The sequence below is a fragment of the Rhinoraja longicauda genome, chromosome 2 (assembly GCF_053455715.1).
Source record: "Rhinoraja longicauda isolate Sanriku21f chromosome 2, sRhiLon1.1, whole genome shotgun sequence".
Lineage (NCBI taxonomy): Eukaryota > Metazoa > Chordata > Chondrichthyes > Rajiformes > Arhynchobatidae > Rhinoraja > Rhinoraja longicauda.
The window spans coordinates 115,163,120-115,185,768 of record NC_135954.1 but is presented as its reverse complement, the minus strand read 5'-3'; the positions used below and the strand labels follow the sequence as shown (position 1 = coordinate 115,185,768).

General features: G+C 47.1%; 1 protein-coding gene across 1 annotated transcript in view; it reads right to left on the bottom strand.

Moving 5' to 3' along the window:
* Window positions 1-2: 2 nt before the first annotated feature.
* mapk15 (mitogen-activated protein kinase 15) overlaps window positions 3-22,649 on the bottom strand; it is a gene marked incomplete at its 3' end in the record, with an annotated part of 37,895 nt that continues 15,248 nt past the window's right edge. Inside the window, exons 7-12 of the mRNA XM_078424289.1 lie at window positions 20,967-21,106; window positions 13,022-13,079; window positions 12,793-12,930; window positions 11,789-11,894; window positions 10,300-10,696; window positions 3-64 (exon numbers count right to left, since the gene is read on the bottom strand). Of these exons, the coding sequence (XP_078280415.1) occupies window positions 3-64; window positions 10,300-10,696; window positions 11,789-11,894; window positions 12,793-12,930; window positions 13,022-13,079; window positions 20,967-21,106 (901 nt within the window). The remainder of the gene's footprint in view (window positions 65-10,299; window positions 10,697-11,788; window positions 11,895-12,792; window positions 12,931-13,021; window positions 13,080-20,966; window positions 21,107-22,649) is intronic.

Below are 22,649 nucleotides of genomic sequence, written 5' to 3'. Positions count from 1 at the left end.
GGCGATGCCCAGTGGTGGTAGGTGGTGCTGTGACACTGGGTGTGTTTCCTTCCAAACACCTCGTCTGCAGAGAGAGGAGGCAGGAGGGTGAGCACAAGGGTCCATGGCAAGGCTACTCAGCCCCTCCACCCACAGAAACATAGATAATAGGTTCAGGAGTGGCCATTCGGCCCTTCGAGCCAGCACCACCATTCAATATGATTATGGCCGATCATGCAAAATGAAAAATAATAGTGCAAAAAGAGAGAGATAGAGAAATAGACAGACAGACAGATATATATATATATATATATATATATATATATATATATATATAACAATAACCATATAACATATAACATATAACAACTACAGCATGGAAACAGGCCTGTCCGGCCCTACCTGTCCACGCCGACCATTCTCCCTGACCTAGTCTCATCTACCTGCACTCAGACCATAACCCTCTAATCCCCTCCTATCCATATACCTATCCAATTTACTCTTAAATAATAAAATCGAGCCTGCCTCCACCACTTCCACCGGAAGCCCATTCCATACAGCCACCACCCTCTGAGTAAAGAAGTTCCCCCTCATGTTACCCCTAAACCTTTGTCCCTCAATTCTGAAGCTATGTCCCCTTGTTGGAATCTTCCCCACTCTCAAAGGGAAAAGCCTACCCACGTCAACTCTGTCCGTCCCTCTCAAATTTAAAAAACCTCCATCAAGTCCCCCCTCAACCTTCTACGCTCCAAAGAATAAAGACCCAACCTGTTCAACCTCTCTCTGTAGCCTAAGTGCTGAAACCCAGGCAACATTCTAGTAAATCTCCTCTGTACCCTCTCCATTTTGTCGACATTCTTCCTATAATTTGGCGACCAGAACTGCACACCATACTCCAGATTCGGCCTCACCAATGCCCTGTACAATTTTAACATTACATCCCAACTTCTATACTCGATGCTCTGATTTATAAAGGCAAGCATACCAAACGCCTTCTTCACCACCCTATCCACATGAGATTCCACCTTCAGGGAACAATGCACAGTTATTCCCAGATCCCTCTGTTCCACTGCATTCCTCAATTCCCTACCATTTACCCTGTACGTCCCATTTTGATTTGTCCTACCAAAATGCAGCACCTCACACTTATCAGCATTAAACTCCATCTTTCAGCCCACCCTTCCAAAAGGCCCAAGTCTCTCTGTAGACTTTGAAAATCTACCTCACTATCAACTACACCACCTATCTTACTATCATCTGCATATTTACTAATCCAATTTGCCACACCATCATCCAGATCATTAATGTAAATGACAAACAGTGGACCCAACACAGATCCTTGGGGTACTCCACTAGACACTGGCCTCCAACCTGACATACAATTGTCAACCGTTACCCTCTGGTATCTCCCATTCAGCCATTGTTGAATCCATCTTGCAACCTCACTATTAATACCCAACGATTTAACCTTCTTAATCAACCTTCCATGTGGAACCTTGTCAAATGCCTTACTGAAGTCCATATAGACAACATCCACAGCCTTGCCCTTATCAATTTCCCTGGTAACCTCTTCAAAAAATTCAAGAAGATTAGTCAAACATGACCTTCCAGGCACAAATCCATGTTGACTGTTTCTAATCAGGCCTTGATTATCCAAATAATTATATATATTGTCCCCAAGTATCTTTTCCATTAATTTTCCCACCACAGACGTCAAACTAATAGGTCTATAATTGCTAGGTTTACTTTTAGAACCTTTTTTAAACAAAGGCACAACATGCGCAATGCGCCAATCTTCCGGCACCATCCCCGTTTCTTATGACGTTTGAAATATTTCCGTCATAGCCCCTGCTATTTCTGCACTAACTTCCCTCAATGTCCTAGGGAATATCCTATCAGGACCTGGAGACTTATCCACTTTTATATTTTTCAAAAGTGTCCGTACCTCCTCTTCTTTAATCCTCCTAATTTCCATCACTACTCTACTTGTTTCGCTTACCTCACATAATTCAATATCCTTCTCCTCGGTAAATACCGAAGAAAAGAAATTGTTTAATATCTCCCCCATTTCTTCCGGCTCAGCACATAGCTGTCCACTCTGACTCTCTAATGGACCAATTTTATCCCTCACTATCCTTTTGCTATTGACATATCTGTAGAACCCCTTGGGGTTTACTTTTACATTACTTGCCAAAGCAGCCTCATATCTTTTTTTCGCTTTTCTAATTTCCTTCTTAAGATTCCTTTTACATTCTTTATATTCCTCAAGAACCTCATTTACTCCCTGCCGCTTATATTTATTGTATATCTCCCTCTTTTTCCGAACCAAGTGTCCAATTTCCCTGGAAAACCACGGCTCTTTCAAATTATTATTCTTTCCTTTCCACCGAACAGGGACATAAAAACTCTGTACTCTCAAAATTTCACCTTTAAATATCCTCCATTTCTCTATTATATCCTTTTCATAAAACAAAAATTTCCATTTCACTCCTTTTAAATCCTTTCTCATCTCCTCAAAATTAGCCTTTCTCCAATCCAAAATCTCAACCCTTGGTCCAGATTTGACCTTCTCCATAATGATATTGAAACTAATGGCATTGTGATCACTAGACCCAAAGTGCTCCTCAACACATACCTCCGTCACCTGACCCATCTCATTTCCTAACAGGAGGTCCAACACTGCCCCTTCTCTGGTAGGCACCTCTACGTATTGCTGCAAAAAACTATCCTGCACACATTTTACAAACTCCAAACCATCCAGCCCTTTAACAGAATGTGATTCCCAGTCTATATACGGAAAATTGAAATCATCCACAATCACTACTCTGTGCTTACTACTAATATCTGCTATCCCCTTACATATTTGCTCTTCCAATTCTCGTTCCCTATTTGGCGGTCTATAATACACCCCTATAAGTGTTGCTAAACCTTTCTCATTTCTGAGTTCCACCCAAACAGCCTCCCTAATCGAGCCTTCTAGTCTGTCCTGCCAAAGCACTGCTGTGATATCCTCCCTGACAAGCAATGCAACACCCCCACCTCTTGCCCCTCCGATTCTATCACATCTGAAACAATGAAATCCTGGAATATTTAATTGCCAATCGCAACCCTCCTGCAACCATGTTTCACTGATCGCCACAACATCATACTTCCAGATGTCAATCCAGGCTCTAAGCTCATCCACCTTTCTTACAATGCTCCTAGCATTAAAATATACACATTTAAGGGACCCATCATTTCTTATTCTCAGTTTATTTCTTTTCCCTTCTTTCTCTCCTACATATTGGGTCTGAGTGTTTCCCTTTTCTGCCTCCTGCCTCACACACTGCCTGTTAGCTATCTGTGTTTGAGTCCCTCCCCCCAACCGTACTAGTTTAAAGTCTCCGCAATTATTTTAGCAAATCTCCCCGCCAGGATATTGGTTCCCCTCAGGTTCAGATGCAACCCGTCCTTTTTGTACAGGTCATACTTCCCCCAGAAGAGGTCCCAATGATCCAGAAACTTGAAATATATAGATGAGGACATTTGTCCCTTCGAGCCAAATGGCCTCATTGATTCATTGTGATCATGGCTGATCATCCACAATCAGTAACTGGTGCCTGCCTTCTCCCATATCCCTTCATTCCACTAGACCATAGAGCTCTATCTAACTCTCTTTTAAATTCATCCAGTGACTTTTCCTCCACTGCCCTCTGTGGCAGAGAACTCCACAAATTCACAACTCTCTGGGTGAAAATGTTTCTTCTCACCTCAGTTTTAAATGGCCTCCCCTTTATTCTTAGACTGTGGCCCCTGGTTCTGGACTCCCCCAACACTGGGAAAAAAAATCCTGCATCCAGCTTGTCCAGTCCTTTTATAGTTTTATACGTGCCTACAAGATCTCATCCCTCTAAACTCCAGCGAATACAAGCCCAGTCTTTCCAATCGTTCCTCATATGACAGTCCCTCCATCCCAGGGATTATCCTCGCGAATCTACACTGCACTGTATCAATAGCAAGGACGTCTTTGCTCCTTGACTCAAATCCTCTCGTTATGAAGGCCACATGCGATTAGCTTTCTTCACTGCCTGCTGTACCTGCACCACTTACTTTCAGTGACTGGTGTACAAGGACACCCAGGTCTCGCTGCACCTCCCCCTTACCTAATCTGACACCACTTAGATAATAATCTGCCTCCTTGTTTTTGCTGCCAAAGTGGATAACCTCACATTTATCTACATTATACTGCATCTGCCATGCATCTGCCCACTCACTCAACCTGCCCAAGTCACCCTGCAACCTCCTAACATCCTCTTCGCAGTTCACACTGCCACCCAGCTTTGTGTCATCCGCAAACTTGCGAGTGTTATTTCAAATTTCACCGTCCAAATCATTAATATATATGGTAAATAGTTGCGGCCATTCCTGCCATTGCTGTTCCACCGTCATTCCTGCTCGGATCCCTTTCCAGTCGACCTTGGCCAGCGCCTCTCTCATGCCTTCATAGTCCCCTTTCTTCAACTGCAACACTGACATTCCTGGTTTAACCTTCTCCCTCTCAAATTGCAGATTAAAACTAATCATATTATGATCACTATCTCCAAGCGGCTCCTTTAACTTGAGTTCCCTCATTAAAGCTGGCTCATTGGACAACACTAAATCTAGAATTGCCTTCTGTCTGGTAGGCTCCAGCACAAGCTGCTCTAAGAATCCATCTCAGAGGCACTCTACAAACTCCCTATTCTTGGGGTCCACCCAGCTCCACCTCAGGCTGCTGTGGCAGCTTAGATCCCATGGGATGCCATGTGCCAGCTCACTGCATACACAAATGGCCTGGTGATGGGAAGCAGAGGATGGTGGTGGCAGGCCCTAGTCCCTCACTGACGTGATGGCAAATGAGGCCAACAATGAGGCAGTAATCAGATCAGGAAACTGTTTAAACTGCAAGGGAGCAGAGATAAACACAGATCGGGTCTGAAGATCGGGACCTAACCATGTTCTCCAGAGATGCTGCCTGAGCCGCTGAGTTACTCCAGCACTCTGTGTGTATCTTTGTTCCTTCCGACACTGTTGTAAACCAGGTTGAGGGCCATAAAACTGATCATGAGATACGAGGGAACAATTCATGTTAGCTACAAACGGGACAGAAGGCCGGGTCCCAACTAGGGTTGCCAACTATCTCAATCCCAAATAAGGGACAAGGTGACGTCACTACCTGCGCCCCACGTGACCTCACCCGGCCACGTGCTCCCGCTCCACCAATGGCGGCCGCCCGGGCCGTGAGGTGGGTTGCTATGCAACCTCCGTTCGGCGAACACACTCGGCCCCGCTCCCCGAACACACTTGGCCCTGAACACACCCCGTTAGCCAGCAGTGTCCGAACGGAGGCCCACAGCGTCTCCCGGGCCTAATACAGGACAAGGGCAGTCCCATATGGGACAAATTTAGCCCAAAATACAGGATGTCCCGGCTAATACGGGACAGTTGGCAACCCTAGACCCAACTATCAGCACCGACAGGCAATTCCAACAGAGATAAAACAAAGATCAAAGGCCACAACAGATGTAGGCCACTGGTAAGAGTTATATGGTGGATGCTTTTGTTTTAGTTTAGATACAGAATGAAAACAGGCCCTTTGGCCCACAGAGTACACAATGATCATCATTGACAGGAGTTCGATGTTATCCCCACTCTCTACACACTGGGGGCAATTTACAGAAGTAACCGAAAAACCCACACCTCTGGGATATGGGAAGAAACTGAAGAATCGTGGAGAAACCCACGTGGTCACAGGGAGAACGGGCAAACTCTGCACAGACAGCACCTGAGGTCAGGATGGAAGCCGGGTCTCTGGTACTGTGAGGCAGCAACTCCATCAGCTGGGTCAGTGTATAAACAGCTGTAAGTGTTGTGTTCAATTGCCCTGCTCTGGGAAGTTGAACAGAGGGCAGCAGCCTTTTCCACGCAGAGGGTGGTGGGTATGTGGAAGGAGCTGCAGAGTTGGGCTGAAGGGCCTGGGTGTGCTGTCTAACTCTGTGACAGTGCTGCCACCTTCTGGGATCCAGGACATGTACACGCTCTCGTCCTGAAAGCCTTACCGTTCACAATGTGTATCACCTCTCAGGTTGCCAACTGTCCCGTATTAGCCGGGACATTCCGTATTTTGGGCTAAATTGGTTTGTCCCGTACGGGATTGCCCATGTCCTGTATTAGGCCGGGGGGGAGCGCTGTCGGCCTGGACGCTGTCAGTCCGGACAGTGAAGGCCCGGGTACCGCCTAACAGAGGTCGTGTAGCAACCTGCCTCCCGGCCCGGGCGGCCACTATTGGTGGAGCGGGAGCACGTGGCCGCTGGCTGGGTGAGGTCACGTGGGGCACGGGGCGGTGACGTCACCTTGTCCCATATGTGGGAGTGAGATAGTTGGCAACCCTACTCGCCTCACACTTCCTCATTCCACTCCTGTCCCTATCTTACCAACTGATCAATTCCATCATGTAGCCTGACCAATATGCCCCATCTACACCACCCCCCTGCCTTCACGTGGCCCATATGCCTCGAAACCTTACCTATCCATGTACCTCTGCAAATGTCTTTTAAACGTTGTGATAGACAATAGACAATAGGTGCAGGAGTAGGCCATTCAGCCCTTCGAGCCAGCACCAACATTCAATGTGATCACGGCTGATCATTTTTAATCAGTACCCCGTTCCTGCCTTCTCCCCATACCCCCTGACTCCGCTATTCTTAAGAGCTCTATCTAGCTCTCTCTTGAATGCATTCGGAGAATTGGCCTCCACTGCCTTCTGAGGCAGAGAATTCCACAGATTTACAACTCTCTGACTGAAAAGGTTTTGTCCTCATCTCCGTTCTAAATGGCCTACCCCTTATTCTTAAACTGTGGCCCCTGGTTCTGGACTCCCCCAACATTGGGAACATGTTTCCTGCCTCTAACGTGTCCAACCCCTTAATAATCTTATATGTTTCAATAAGATCCCCTCTCATCCTTCTAAATTCCAGTGTATACAAGCCAGGATAGTACCTGCCTCAACTACTCCTCTGGTACCTTGTTCCAACACCCATCTTCACCCCTCAGGTTCCTATTAAATCTTTCTCCCCCCACGTTAAACCCCTGCACACAGATTCTTGATTCTCCTACTCTACATTCACCCTATTTATTCCTCTCATGATCTTATACCCCTCTGTAAAATCACCCCTCATCTAAGGAATAAAGTCCTAGCCTGTTCAATCTCTCCCTAGAGCTGAGGCCCCTTAGAAACATAGAAAATAGGTGCAGGAGGAGGCCATTTGGCCCTTTGAGCCATGTCACCTTGTCGCCTTGAACCCTGGCAACATCCTGGTCAATGTCATTGTTCTGTTTTTGGTACATTTGATAACTAAACACCCATAACTCTTGATTCCGCACTATTAACAACTGCAGTATAGAATAGTACAGCACAGGAACAGGCTCTTCAAACACGTCTGAAGAAGGGTCTCGACCCGAAACGTCACCCATTCCTTCTCTCCAGAGATGCTGCCTGTCCCACTGAGTTACTCCAGCTTTTTGTGTCTATCTTCGGTTTAAACCAGCATCTGCAGTTCCTTCTTACACAATGTCAGTGTTGTACAGGATGGCAAGACCGTCCCTTACCTGCCTGCCAGTGATCCACATCCCTCCAATCCCATGTGCCTATACAAAAGCCACTTAAATGCCACTGGCGTATCTGCCTCCAGCACCACCCTCGTTTAGTCTAGGCACTCACTGCCCTCTGTGTACATCTCCCTTCACGTCTCCCCTTAAATACACAGAGCATGAATGTCTGCACCAATCCATGTGGTCACAACAGCCCTCCATTACCACCCTCTGCCTCCCACTACCAAGCCAGGTCTGGATCTATTTGGCCACTCGATCCCTCGCTGGGGGAACGTCGAAGGCCTTCTCCAAGTCCACACGTTGGCCACATTGTGCCCCCGACTCCCTGGACTGTGACTGTCTCTCTCTCTCCTAGGGTTGCCAACTAGCTCACTCCCAAATACGGGACAAGGTGCCGTCACAGTTGGCAACCTTACTCTCTGCACTGCTGTGTGCTTCCAGCTTTGATTTCCTGTGCCATTGTACCGCTCCCTCGTCCTGCCCACCATGACCCACTCCCTTGAAGCTGTGCCTAATGCCATGCCAGTTTCTTGCTTTCCCCAACACCAGCGACACCAAAAAATAGAGACCAGCAGCAACTTGGACATTTACTATTTTGGGGGTTTTATAACATTATATCCAGTGGGTAGTGGCCATCGTGATATAGACCTGTTCTTGAAATAATATTACTCAGAGTAGGATGGTATTGGGGGTAGGGTGTTGACATGGATAGAAAATTGGTTGGCAGATAGGAAGCAAAGAGTAGGAATAAACGGGTCATTTTCAGAATGGCAAGCAGTGGCGAGTGGAGTGCCGCAAGGCTCGGTGTTGGGGCCGCAACTGTTTACCACATATATTAATAATTTGGAAGAGGGAATTAGAAGCAACACTAGCAGGTTTGCGGATGACACAAAGCTGGGTGGCAGTGTAAACTGTGAAGAGGATGTTAGGAGGTTGCAGGGTGACCTGGACAGGTTGAGTGAGTGGGCAGATCCGTGGCAAATGCAGTATAATATAGATAAATGTGAGGTTATCCACTTTGGCGGCAAAAACAAGGAGGCAGATTATTTTCTCAATGGTGTTCGGTTAGGTAAGGGGGAAGTGCAGCAAGACCTGGGTGTCCTTGTACACCAGTCACTGAGCGTTGGCGTGCAGGTACAGCAGGCAGTGAAGAAAGCTAATGGCATGTTGGCCTTCATAACGAGAGGATTTCAGTGTAGGAGTAAAGAGATTCTTCTGCGGTTGTATTGGGCCCTGGTAAGACCACATCTGGAATATTGTGTACAGTTTTGGTCTCCTAATTTGAGGAAGGACATCCTTGTAATTGAGGCAGTGCAGCGTAGGTTCACGAGATTGATCCCTGGGATGGCAGGACTGACATATGAGGGAAGATTGAAAATACTAGGCTTGTATTCACTGGAGTTTAGAAGGATGAGAGGGGACCTTATAGAAACATATAAAATTATAAAAGAAAAATGTTCCCAATGTTGGGAGAGTCCAGAACCAGGGGCCACCGTCTTAGAATAAAGGGGAGGTCATTTAAAACTGAGGTGAGAAAAAACTTTTTCACCCAGAGAGTTGTGAATTTGTGGAATTCTCTGCCACAGAGGGCAGTGGAGGCCAAATCACTGGATGGATTTAAGAGAGAGTTAGATAGAGCTCTAGGGGCTAGTGGAATCAAGGGATATGGAGAGAAGGCAGGCCAAGGGTATTGATTGGGGACGATCAGCCATGATCACAATGAATGGCGGTGCTGGCTCGAAGGTCCGAATGGCCTCCTCCTGTGCCTATTTTCTATGTTTCTATGTTTCTAGAGCTGCAGAGCTTGGATTTTGTCAAAGATGGAGCAGACAGTCAGAATCTATTCCCTAGGGTGGAAGTGTCAAGGACTAGAGGACACAGCCTCAAGGTGAGAGGGCAAATGTTTAGAGATGTGTGGGGCATCGAGTGGTGGTATGACAGTTGACAGTGTCATATCAGAAGCATTTAGATCGGCACATGGAGATGCTGGGAATGCATCCCCAGAATCACAGACAGCTGTTCTCAGACAATTCAACCATCCCACCACCAACCAGAAGGCAGTCCTGAACTACTACCTACTCCATTGCAGACCCTCAGACTATGGTTGGACTTGACTGGACTTTATCTTGTACTAAACGTTACAGTGGAGTTTAGTTTATTGTCACGTGTTCCGAGGTAGTGAGAAGCTTTTGTTGTGTGCTGACCAGTCAGCAGAAAGACTATACATGATTACAATCCAGCCAGTTACAGTTACAGTGTAGTGCAAGGTAAAGCCAGCAACGTCCGATCAAGGATAGATAGTAGTTCAGCACTGCTCTCTGGCAGTTATTCCCTTTATCATGTATCTGTACACTGTGGACGGCTCAATTGTAATCATGTATTGTCTTTCCACTGACTGGTTAGCACACAACTAAAGCTTTTCACTGTACCTCGCTCGGTACACGGGGCAATAAACTACACTCAACTTGGAGGGATACGGATCACGTGCGGGCAGAGGAGATCAGCTGAACTTGGCGTCACGCTGGGCACGGACATTGTGGGCTGAAGGGCCTGCTCCTGTGCTGTACTGGTGTGCATTCTGTGAATGTGTGACGTTCCAAGGACTGGCAGGGGCCTTCAGGTAATGAGTGCAGATTACAAGGAGAACGTGCGTGAGACAGGGGCGGGGGTCCTTATGGTGCCAGTACTTACTGGGTGGGGCTGCGTACGTTACTGTGCTGTGTGTTATGGGGTTGTAGCTGACGTTTGGCACCATGTCCTCATGGGCTGCTCCCCTGGTGACGGCCTCAGCTGGGCTGCAGGGACAGGGCCAGTGTGTCCCGCTGGGCTCCAGGCCCACCTGCGATTCCACCGGCCCCCGCACAGGCTCCGGCCCCCGCTCAGGCCCCCACTCCGGCTCCGGCTTCTGCTCCGGCTCCTGCTCCCGCTTCCGCTCCGGCTTCCGCTCCGGCTCCTGCTCCCGCTTCTGCTCCGGCTTCCGCTCCGGCTCCTGCTCCCGCTTCTGCTCCGGCTTCCGCTCCGGCCCCGGCTCCGGCGTCTTCATCAGCTGCCCCTGCAGGCGGGAGCTTGTCTTCCTCTCCAGTATCATCTGAGAGAGACATTATCACATAAACAAACCCTGGTCCTGGGTCACAGTGGCAGCTCACCATCCTCTGCCCCACACACCTGTGCCCCACACACCTCACTCACACCCCCCAACCCCCCCTCCCCACCAAACCCCCTCCCCACCACACCCCCACCTCACACACCCCCATCACCCTCCACCCCCCCACCTCACACACCCCCACCCCACCAAACCCCCCTCACCCACACACCCCCACCCCCCTCCCCACCCCCCCTCCACACCCCCACCCCCTCCCCACCACACCCCCCTCACTCGCCCTCCCCACCCCCCCTCCCCACCAAACCCCCCTCACCTCACACACCCCCCACCCCCCTCCCCACCATACCCCTCTTCACACACCCCCACTCCCCTCCCCACCATACCCCCTCTTCACACACCCCACCCCCCTCCCCACCATACCCCCTTCTTCACACACCCCCCATCCCCCTCCACACCCCCACCCCCTCCCCCCCATACCCCCCCACTTCACACCCCCCCATCCCCCTCCACACCCCCACCCCCTCCCCCCCACCCCCTCCCCACCACACCCCCCCACCTCACACCCCCATCCCCCTCCACACCCCCACCCCACCATATCCCCCACTTCACACACCCCCACCCCCCTCCCCACCACACCCCCCACCTCACACACCCCCATCCCCCTCCACACCCCCACCCCACCATACCCCCACTTCACACACCCCATCCCCCTCCACACCCCCACCCCACCATACCCCCCACTTCACACACCCCCATCCCCCTCCACACCCCCACCCCCCCCACCTCACACACCCCACCCCCCCACCTCACACCCACACCCCCCCTCCCCACCGCCCCCTACTAACACCCCCCCACCCCCCAACCCTGCCAAACCCCCCCTACTCACCGCCCCCCCTCTGCCCCCCTCCCCACACCCCCTTCCCACCCCATTACTCACAGCCCCCCCACCCCACCACACCCACCCTCCTCACCCACCCCCTCTCCATGCCCCCCCCACCCCCTCATTCACCCCCTCCCTCTGCCCAGGCCCCTACTCCCCCTCCCCTCTCCACCCCCACCCCCCCCTGAGATTCCTACCTGGTACAAGGTGTTGCGATACTCTGCCACTGACAGCTGCGTGTCATCATCCACGGGCAGCACCACGTCATAGCCGAGACTCACCTCCCGACCGGGGCTGTGGAACCTGCACACCACAGTGGTGGTCAGAGACACGCGCGCGCACACACACACGGAAACGCTCATGCGCACACACACGTGCACACGCACACGCACATGCAAATGCAAATGCACATGCACACACACACATGCACACACACACATGCACACACACAGAACCACACACACAGAACCACACACACAGAACCACACGCACACAACCACATCCCCCCCACACACATCCCCCCCACACACATCCCCCCCACACACACAACCCCCCACACACACATCCCGCCCCCACACACACAACCCACACACACCACACACATGCACACAACCAGACATACACACGCACACATGCACACGCACACACAGAACCACACACAAACACCCACACAACCACACACACGCACACAACCAGACATACACACGCAAAAGCACACACAGACACACACACAGAACCACACACACACGCATGCACACACACACAGACAGACACACAGAACCACACACAGACACGTTTACCTGCTGGGGTGGGGGTGAGATGGTGCATTTACCTGCTGGGGTGGGGGTGAGACGGTGCATTTACCTGCTGGGGTGGGGGTGAGACGGTGCATTTACCTGCTGGGGTGGGGGTGAGACGGTGCATTTACCTGCTGGGGTGGGGGTGAGGGTGCATTTACCTGCTGGGGTGGGGGTGAGACGGTGCATTTACCTGCTGGGGTGGGGGTGGGGGTGCATTTACCTGCTGGGGTGGGGGTAAGAGTGCATTTACCTGCTGGGGTGGGGGTGAGGGTGCATTTACCTGCTGGGGTGGGGGTGAGACGGTGCATTTACCTGCTGGGGTGGGGGTGGGGGTGCATTTCCCTGCTGGGGTGGGGGTGAGGGTGCATTTCCCTGCTGGGGTGGGGTGAAGGTGCATTTACCTGCTGAGGTAGGGGTGTTGAAGTGACTGCTGTGCCGTGAGCCGATGATAGGGGTTGAAGACGAGGAGCTTGCTGAGGAGATCCAGGGCGTCTGCGGGCGTGGTGGTCGGCAGGAGTTGCTCGATGGTGGTCCTGGGCCTGGGAAGCAGAGGGGCAGTCAGTGCACTGGAGCAGCTGTGTGACAGCAGCCTCTCACTGCGGGGGGGGGGGGGGGGGGGGGCTCACTCACCTGGTTAACATCTTGTGGAGTACAGAAGCACCATAATCAGAGTTAATGGACTGGATGTCTGTAAAGAGATGGGACAACAGGTCTTCAAGCCACTGTTCAAGATCTTCAAGCCACTTCTTAAACAGTAAAAGTGCTAAACATCCTCGAAAACAGCAAGGCAAATAATGGGAGTAGAGTAGCAATTGAAGTATTATGCAGTGTGGGAGAGTAGCAAATGAAGTATTATGCAGTGAGGGATTTGATTAGTGGAATGCATATTAACAATGCGTTTCTTGCAGGCTGAAGAGACATTCCAAGATGAACATTCAAAGAATTCTACCCTTCAGACATTAAAAGGTTAGGTTTTAAATAACAGTACTACAGCACACCAACAACTTGCTGTCAGCTGAAGTTAAAGGAAAGATTTCCGAGCAAAACTGCCACCCGTTTTGTATCAGCAAAACATTCAACCACAATCAGTCTGAAGAAGGATCTCGACCCGAAACGTCACCCATTCCTTCTCTCCTGAGATGCTGCCTGACCTGCTGAGTTACTCCAGCATTTTGTGAAATAAATACCTTCGATTTATCCCAGCATATGCAGTTATTTTCTTAAACCACAATCATTACTCTATTGACACGAATGTCAGCAATTTCCACCACTATTACCACCTTGATTACCATCAAATAAGCCATGACCAATATATTGCTCCAGGTAGTTTGTTAATAATGAAGATGTTATTACCGCAGGATAGGTTGTGTGTGGCAGGTTGAGATATGCACCAGCCACTTGTAGCCACTGCCTCCCTGCGCACGGACCCACACACCCTGCCCTCACAGCTGGACAGCAGCAGATTTATTTTGAACCAAAAATAGATTTACTCAATTATTTACAATATTATTTACAATGCTAAACAATTCCCCAGGGCCTGATGGTCTGCATCCCAGGGTACTCAGGAAGGTGGCTCTAGAAGTAGTGGTGATAATTTTCCATTGTTCAATAGATTCGGGATCAGTTTCTATGGATTGGAGGGTAGCTAATGTTATCCCACTTTTCAAGAAAGGAGCGAGAGAGAAAATGGGGAATTACAGACCAGTTAGCCTGACATCGGTGGTGGGGAAGATGCTGGAGTCAATTATTAAAGAGGTAATAATGGTGCATTTGGATAGCGGTAAAAGGATAAGTCCAAGTCAGCATGGATTTATGAAAGGGAAATCCTGCTTGACTAATCTTCTGGAATTTTTTGAGGATGTGACAAGTAAAATGGATGAAGGGGAGCCAGTGGATGTAGTGTATCTAGACTTTCAGAAAGCCTTTGATAAGGTTCCACACGGGAGATTGGTGAGGAAAATTAGAGCACATGGTATTGGGGGTAGGGTGTTGACATGGATAGAGAATTGGTTGGCAGACAGGAAGCAAAGAGTAGGAGTAAGCGGGTCCTTTTCAGAATGGCAGGCAGTGGCGAGTGGAGTGCCGCAAGGCTCGGTGTTGGGGTTGCAACTGTTTACCATATATATTAATGATTTGGATGAAGGAATTAGAAGCAACACTAGCAAGTTTGCAGATTACACAAAGCTGGGTGGCAGTGTGAACTGCGATGAGGATGTTAGGAGGTTGCAGGGTGACCTGGACAGGTTGAGTGAGTGGGCAGATGCGGTATAATATAGATAAATGTGAGGTTATCCACTTTGGCGGCAAAAACAAGGAGACTGATTATTATCTCAATGTGTCAGGTTAGGTAAGGGGGAGGTGCAGAGAGACCTGGGTGTCACTGAAAGTTGGCGTGCAGGTACAGCAGGCAGTGACAACTGTGAGACCTTATATAGACAGGTGTGTGCCTTTCCAAATCATGTCCAATCAATTTAATTTACCACTGGTGGACTCCAATCAAGTTGAAGAAACATCTCAAGGATAATCAATCGAAACAGGATGAATCTCAGCTCAATTTTGAGTGTCATAGCAAAGGGTCTGAATACCTATGTAAATGTGTTATTTCAGTTATTTATTTTTAATTACTTTGCAAAAATTTCTAAACACTTGTTTTCGCTTCTTCATTCTGGGGTATTGTGTGTAGATTGATGATAACAAAATGAATTTAATCGATTTTAAAATAAGGCTGTAACGTAACAAAATGTGGAAAAAGTGAAGAGGTCTGAACACTTTCTGAATGCACTGTATGAACAAGGGCTGAATGGGGATAGTCAGCATGGTTTTGTACGTGGAAGGTCGTGTCTCACAAATCTGATTGTTTTTTGAAGACGTGACCAAAATGGTTGATGAGGGCAGAGCTGTAGATATTGTGTACATGGACTTCAGCGAAGCATTCGACAAGGTTCCGCATGGGAGGCTGCTCTGGAAGTTTAGATTGCATGGGATCCAAGGAGAGATAGCTGAATGGATAGAAAATTGGCTTCATGTTAGGAAGCAGAGGGTGTTGGTGGAAGGTTGCTTCTCAGACTGGAGGCCTGTGACTAGTGGTGTGCCTCAGGGTTCAGTGTTGGGCCCGTTACTGTTTGTCATCTACATCAATGATTTGGATGAGAAAACACAGGGCAAGATTAGCAAGTTTGCTGATGATACAAAAGCGGGTGGTTTTGCAGATAGTGAAGATGGTTGTGAAAAATTGCAACAGAATCTTGATCGGGGGGGAGCTGAGGAATAGTTGATGGAATTGAATACAGGAAAAATGTGAGGTGTTGCATTTTGGGAAGTCTAACAAGGGTAGGACCTGCACAGTGAATGGTAGTGCTCTGGGTAGTGTTGTGGAGCAGAGGAATCTAAGAGTACAGGTGCATGGTTCCTTGAAGGTGGAGTAGCAGGTAGACAATAGACAATAGGTGCAGGAGTAGGCCATTCAGCCCTTCGAGCCAGCACCGCCATTCAATGCGATCATGGCTGATCACTCTCAATCAGTACCCCGTTCCTGCCTTCTCCCCATACCCCCTCACTCCGCTATCCTTAAGAGCTCTATCCAGCTCTCTCTTGAAAGCATCCAACGAACTGGCCTCCACTGCCTTCTGAGGCAGAGAATTCCACACCTTCACCACTCTCTGACTGAAAAAGTTCTTCCTCATCTCCGTTCTAAATGGCCTACCCCTTATTCTTAAACTGTGGCCCCTTGTTCTGGACTCCCCCAACATTGGGAACATGTTTCCTGCCTCTAATGTGTCCAATCCCCTAATTATCTTATATGTTTCAATAAGATCCCCCCTCATCCTTCTAAATTCCAGTGTTTTTTTTTGTTTTTTTTAAAATATTTTTATTAAAAGTACGGTAAATTACAATAATACAACAGATATATCTTAATACATTTTTTATACCGCTTCATTTTTTTGAGCTTTAAGAAAAAGATAGAAGTAAAGAAGTAAAGAAAGAAAGTGCGCAAGAGTCGTGAAGTGCAAGAGAGTGTTGGGAAAAGAAAGCCCCTTGGAAAAGAAGTTAGAGAAGGAAGTAAAGTAAGAAAGTAGACCCTAGAAAAGAAAGAAAAAAAAAAAAAAAAAAAAAAAAAAAAAAGGGGTAGAAACAATCGCTCTATTATAACATTAAACTCCGCAGGAAGGGGACTACCAACCAAGTCTGTTTTGTTGTTTTACCTCCCGTTACCAGGTCCTGATACCATTTATTTATTTATTTCTTTGTAAAATTACTATTGCACCTCATGCTTGTAATAGGTCCAAAAACGTAGACCACGTCTTTTGGAATTGGTCTGCTTTACCTGCTAAGAGGAATCTCATCTCTTCCAAATGTAGTGTTTCAAACATATTTGATATCCACATTTTTATTGTTGGTGTGGGCGCATTTTTCCAGAATTTCAGTATGAGCTTTTTTCCCATTATTAGCCCGTAATTAAATAAATTCTTCTGAAACACGTTTAATTCAGGGTTACCTTCCGATATTCCAAAAATGATCCATTCTGGTTTTGGTACCAGTTTTATTTTGATTAATTTTGAAAAAATATCAAATATTTCATACCAGAATTTTTGGATTTTTGTACAAAAAACAAAAGAATGCGCTATAGTAGCTTCTTGACACAGACATTTATCACAAATTGGTGAAACATTCGGGAAGATTTTATTTAATTTAGTTTTTGAATAATATAATCTATGTAATGTTTTGAATTGGATGAGCGTATGTCGTACGTTGATCGAACATTTATGCACCTGTAGTGAATGATTATCCCAACTCTCTTTTGAAATTTTTATAGCTAAATCTTGTTCCCAGTCTCTTCTAATTCCATCTGTTGTGGGTATTGCTATGTTTAAAATGATATTATATAAATACGATATTAGATTAGCTGATTCCGCCTTTGTCTTCATTGCTTCATCCAGTAAGTCGGAAGGCATATTATAATAATCTTTTGTATATTTTTTCAGATAATCACGAATTTGAAGATATTTAAAATATTGGTTATTTTTCAAATTATATTTCAGTTGTATTTGTTGAAATGATAGTAATTTTCCCAATTCATACAAATCTTCGAGCGATTTGATTCCCATTCTTTCCCATTGTATAAATGATTTGTCTATAATTGATGGTTTAAACGATGGATTATTGACTATTGGTATTAAAAGAGATAAGTTTCTTAATTTTAGATTCTGTTTTATTTGTTTCCATGTTCTAATTGTGCTATGTATAATTGGATTTTTATTATAATTTTTATTATTCAGATTTATTGGTGAGAGGATAGTCGCTCCTATATTACTCGGGGAGCAGTCCCCTTTTTCCATTAAGATCCAAGCCGCCTGATGGGCAGAATTGTCCAGCAGGTGAATCATATTTTTAATATTTACTGCCCAATTATAATACATAAAGTTAGGGAGCGCTAGACCCCCCAACTCTTTTCGTTTATTAAGGTGTGCTATTTGTATTCTATGGGATTTATAATCCCATATAAAATTTGTAATGTCTGAGTCCAATTTTTTGAAAAACCTTTTAGGGAGATATATAGGTATTGATTGAAATAGGTATAGGATTTGTGGTAAGAAAATCATTTTTATAGCATTTATTCTGCCTATTAAGGACATCGGAAGTGTTTTCCAGAATTTAATCAAATTATTTAATTTCTTAAGTAAGGGATTATAATTGGCTTTAAACATATCCTGGTAATTTCTAGTAATTTCAATTCCCAAATATTTGAATTTTTCAGTAGCTATTTTAAAAGGGAATTTCCGGAGGTGTGTTGAGTCTTTTGGATTTATCGACATAATTTCACTTTTGTTCCAATTTATTCTATATCCTGAAAAGGATCCAAAATCCTCAATTAAATTTAATATGTTTGGTATACTAATTTGTGGTTTTGTGATGTACAGTAGTACATCATCGGCATATAGGGATATTTTGTTATTCGTATATTTTGTGTTATAACCATAAATATCCGAGTGTGTTCTTATTTTTTCAGCAAGGGGTTCAATTACCAAAGCGAATAACAACGGTGATAATGAACATCCTTGTCTATTGCCCCTTGATAGTTCAAATTTCGAGGATAATATATTATTCGTTAATATTCTAGCCGTAGGTTTGTTATATAATAATTTTATCCATGCGATAAAGTTCTCTCCCAATTGAAATTTTTGCAATACTTTAATCATATAATCCCATTCTACTTGATCAAACGCTTTTTCTGCATCCAGTGAGATGATAGATAACTCTTGGTCATGAGGTTTATGTGAGTGCATTATGTTAAGCAAACGTCTCAAATTATTGAATGAGTGTCTCTTAGATATAAATCCTGTTTGATCCTCATTTATTAGTCTACTAACGTACCTGCTTAGTCTACTGGCTAGTGTTTTCGCTATTATTTTTTGATCCGTATTTAACAAAGCAATAGCTCTATATGCTAAATTCCAGTGTATACAAGCCCAATCGCTCCAGCCTTTCAACATACGACAGTCCCGCCATTCCGGGAATTAACCTAGTGAACCTACGCTGCACGCCCTCCATAGCAAGAATATCCTTCCTCAAATTTGGAGACCAAAACTGCACACAGTACTCCAGGTGCGGTCTCACCAGGGCCCGGTACAACTGTAGAAGGACCTCTTTGCTCCTATACTCAACTCCTCTTGTTACGAAGGCCAACATTCCATTGGCTTTCTTCACTGCCTGCTGTACCTGCATGCTTCCTTTCATTGACTGATGCACTAGGACACCCAGATCTCGTTGAACTCCCCCTCCTCCTAACTTGACACCATTCAGATAATAATCTGCCTTTCTATTCTTACTTCCAAAGTGAATAACCTCACACTTATCTACATTAAACTGCATCTGCCATGTATCCGCCCACTCACACAACCTGTCCAAGTCACCCTGCAGCCTTATTGCATCTTCCTCACAATTCACACTACCCCCCAGCTTAATATCATCTGCAAATTTGCTAATGGTACTTTTAATCCCTTCGTCTAAGTCATTAATGTATATCGTAAATAGCTGGGGTCCCAGCACCGAACCTTGCGGTACCCCACTGGTCACTGCCTCCCATTCCGAAAGGGACCCATTTATCCCCACTCTTTGCTTTCTGTCTGTCAACCAATTTTCTATCCATGTCAGTACCCTACCCCCAATACCATGTGCCCTAATTTTGCCCACTAATCTCCTGTGTGGGACCTTGTCGAAGGCTTTCTGAAAGTCGAGGTACACCACATCCACTGACTCTCCCTTGTCAATTTTCCTAGTTACATCCTCAAAAAATTCCAGTAGATTTGTCAAGCATGATTTCCCCTTCGTAAATCCATGCTGACTCGGAATGATCCCGTTACTGCTATCCAAATGCTCAGCAATTTCATCTTTTATAATTGACTCCAGCATCTTCCCCACCACTGATGTCAAACTAACTGGTCTATAATTACCCGTTTTCTCTCTCCCTCCTTTCTTAAAAAGTGGGGTAACATTTGCTATCCTCCAATCCACCGGAACTGATCCTGAATCTATAGAACATTGAAAAATGATCTCCAATGCTTCCACTATTTCTAGAGCCACCTCCTTAAGTACCCTAGGATGCAGGTAGATAGGGTGGTCAAAAAGGCATTTGGCACATTGGCCTTCATCAGTCAGAGTATTGAGTACAGATGATGGGAGGACATGTTGTAGTTGTATAAGACGTTGGCGAGGCCGCACATGGACTATAGTGTTCAGTTCTGGGCACCATATTATAGGAAAGATATTGTCGAGCATGAAAGGGTACAGAGAAGATTTACAAGGATATTGCCAGAGCTAGAGGGTGTGAGCTGTAGGGAGAGGTTGAGTACGCTGGGTCTCTATTCCATGGAGCGCAGGAGGATGAGGGGAGATCTTATAGAGGTGTACAAAATCACGAGAGGAAAAGATCGGGTAGATGCACAGAGTCTCTTGCCCAGAGTAGGTGAATGGAGGACCAGAGGACATTGTTTAAGGTGAAGTGGAAAAGATTGAATAGGAATCCGAGAGGTAACATTTTCCACACAGAGGGTGGTGGGTGAATGGAATAAGCTGCCAGAGGAGGTAGTTGAGGTTGGGACTATCCCAACGTTTAAGAAACAGTTAGACAGGTACGTGGATAGGACAGGTTTGGAGGGATATGGACCAAGCGCAGGCAGGTGGGACTAGTGTAGCTGGGACATTGTTGGCTGGTTTGGGCAAGTTGGGCCGAAGGGCCTGTTTCCACACTGCATCACTCTATGAGTACGAAGGGCCCGTGTCCACAATGCATCACTCCATGACTATGAAGGGCCCGTGTCCACAGTGCATCACTCTGTGACTCTATGAAGGGCCCGTGTCCACACTGCATCACTCTATGACTACGAAGGGCCCGTGTCCACAATGCATCACTCCATGACTATGAAGGGCCCGTGACCACAGTGCAATACTCCATGACTATGAAGGGCCCGTGACCGCACTGCATCACTCTATGACTCTATGAAGGGCCCGTGTCCACAGTGCATCACTCTATGTCCCGCAGGGCAGGTTGGGCACCTACAGCACGGGGGCAATGTACCTTCGTTGGAGGGGGCTGGAATGACACTCATGATTCTTTCAATTTGGTTTATGGATGACGTTCCTGGAAAGAGCGGTTTCCCGAGCAGCATCTCCCCTAAAATACAGCCAACACTCCACATATCCACGCCTTTGGTGTACCTGTACAAACAGAAGCATGGAGCTTAGTGCACAGGCCCCCGGATGCTCGCCAGGAATGTCAACCAACACAGCAGCTTGGCAATGTCTGCACCAACTGACACTGTGCCCAGACCCACTCCCTGCCCTCTTCTTTGATACGCTTGCCTTTAAACTACAATATTTAACCTGCCATTTTATACGGACCTTAAAAACAAGAGGGTAACTAGGGAAAACATAGAAACATAGAAAATAGGTGCTGGAGGAGGCCATTCGGCCCTTCGAGCCAGCACCGCCATTCGTTGTGATCATGGCTGATCATCCACAATCAGTAACCCGTGCCTGCCTTCTCCCCATATCCCTTGATTCCACTAGCCCCTAGAGCTCTATCTAACTCTCTTTTAAATTCATCCAGTGAATTGGCCTCCACTGCCTTCTGTGGCAGAGAATTCCACAAATTCACAACTCTCTGGGTGAAAAAGCAGGGAAACATTGGTGGAGTCAGAGGATGTAGGCGAGATACTGAATCAGAACTTTGCATCAGTGTTCACCAAGCAGACGGACATGGAGGACAGTGAGATCAGTGTGGGAACAGTGTGTAATGCCAGTGAGACCCATGTGGGGACGGTGTGTAATGACAGTGAGACCAGTGTGGGGACGGTGTGTTAGAGACAGTGAGATCAGTGTGAGAACGGTGTGTTAGACAGTGAGATCAGTGTGGGAACAGTGTGTAAGGGCAGTGAGATCAGTGTGGGAACAGTGTGTTAGACAGTGAGACCAGTGTGGGGACGGTGTGTAAGGGCAGTGAGATCAGTGTGGGAACAGTGTGTTAGACAGTGAGACCAGTGTGGGGACGGTGTGTAAGGGCAGACTGAGAACAAGTTACTTTCTATGTAAAAAGCTGTCAAAGGATGCAGTGGGATAAAGCCCATTTAGGGATACTGGCACGGAAATGGGAGCATTCTACCTGGGTCTAGGTGTATTAGCTGTATAGAAGAGCTGAGACAAACAGGTTATTTCCCCTGGAGCGCCGCATGCTAGGGGGAGATCTGACAGGTTCATAAAATTGTGTATGGCAGCACAGAAAGGGCAGACAGAATACTGCTCCTAGGGTAGATATCACAAATAATAGAGGGCACAGCTTTCCAGATGAGAGGCGGGCAAGTTTTAAAGAGATGTACGAGGCAAGTTTTGTTTAAACATCAAGAGTGGTGGTTGCATTGAAAGCGCTGCCAGGGATGGTGGTGGAGGCAGATACCAGAGTGGTGTTTAAGACTCCCAAATAAGGGACAAGGTAACATGGCCACCCCGCGCCCCACGTGACCTCACCCAGCCAGTGGCCACGTGTTCCCACTCCACCAATGGCGGCCGCCCGGGCCAAGTGGCGGGTTGCTATGCAACCTCCGTTAGGCGGCGCCCGGGCCTCCGGACCTACACTGTCCAGACCTACACTGTCCGGACCTACACTGTCCGGACCCACACTGTCCGGACCCACACTGTCCGGACCCACACTGCCCGGACCCACACTGTCCGGACCTACACTGTCCGGACCCACACTGTCCGGACC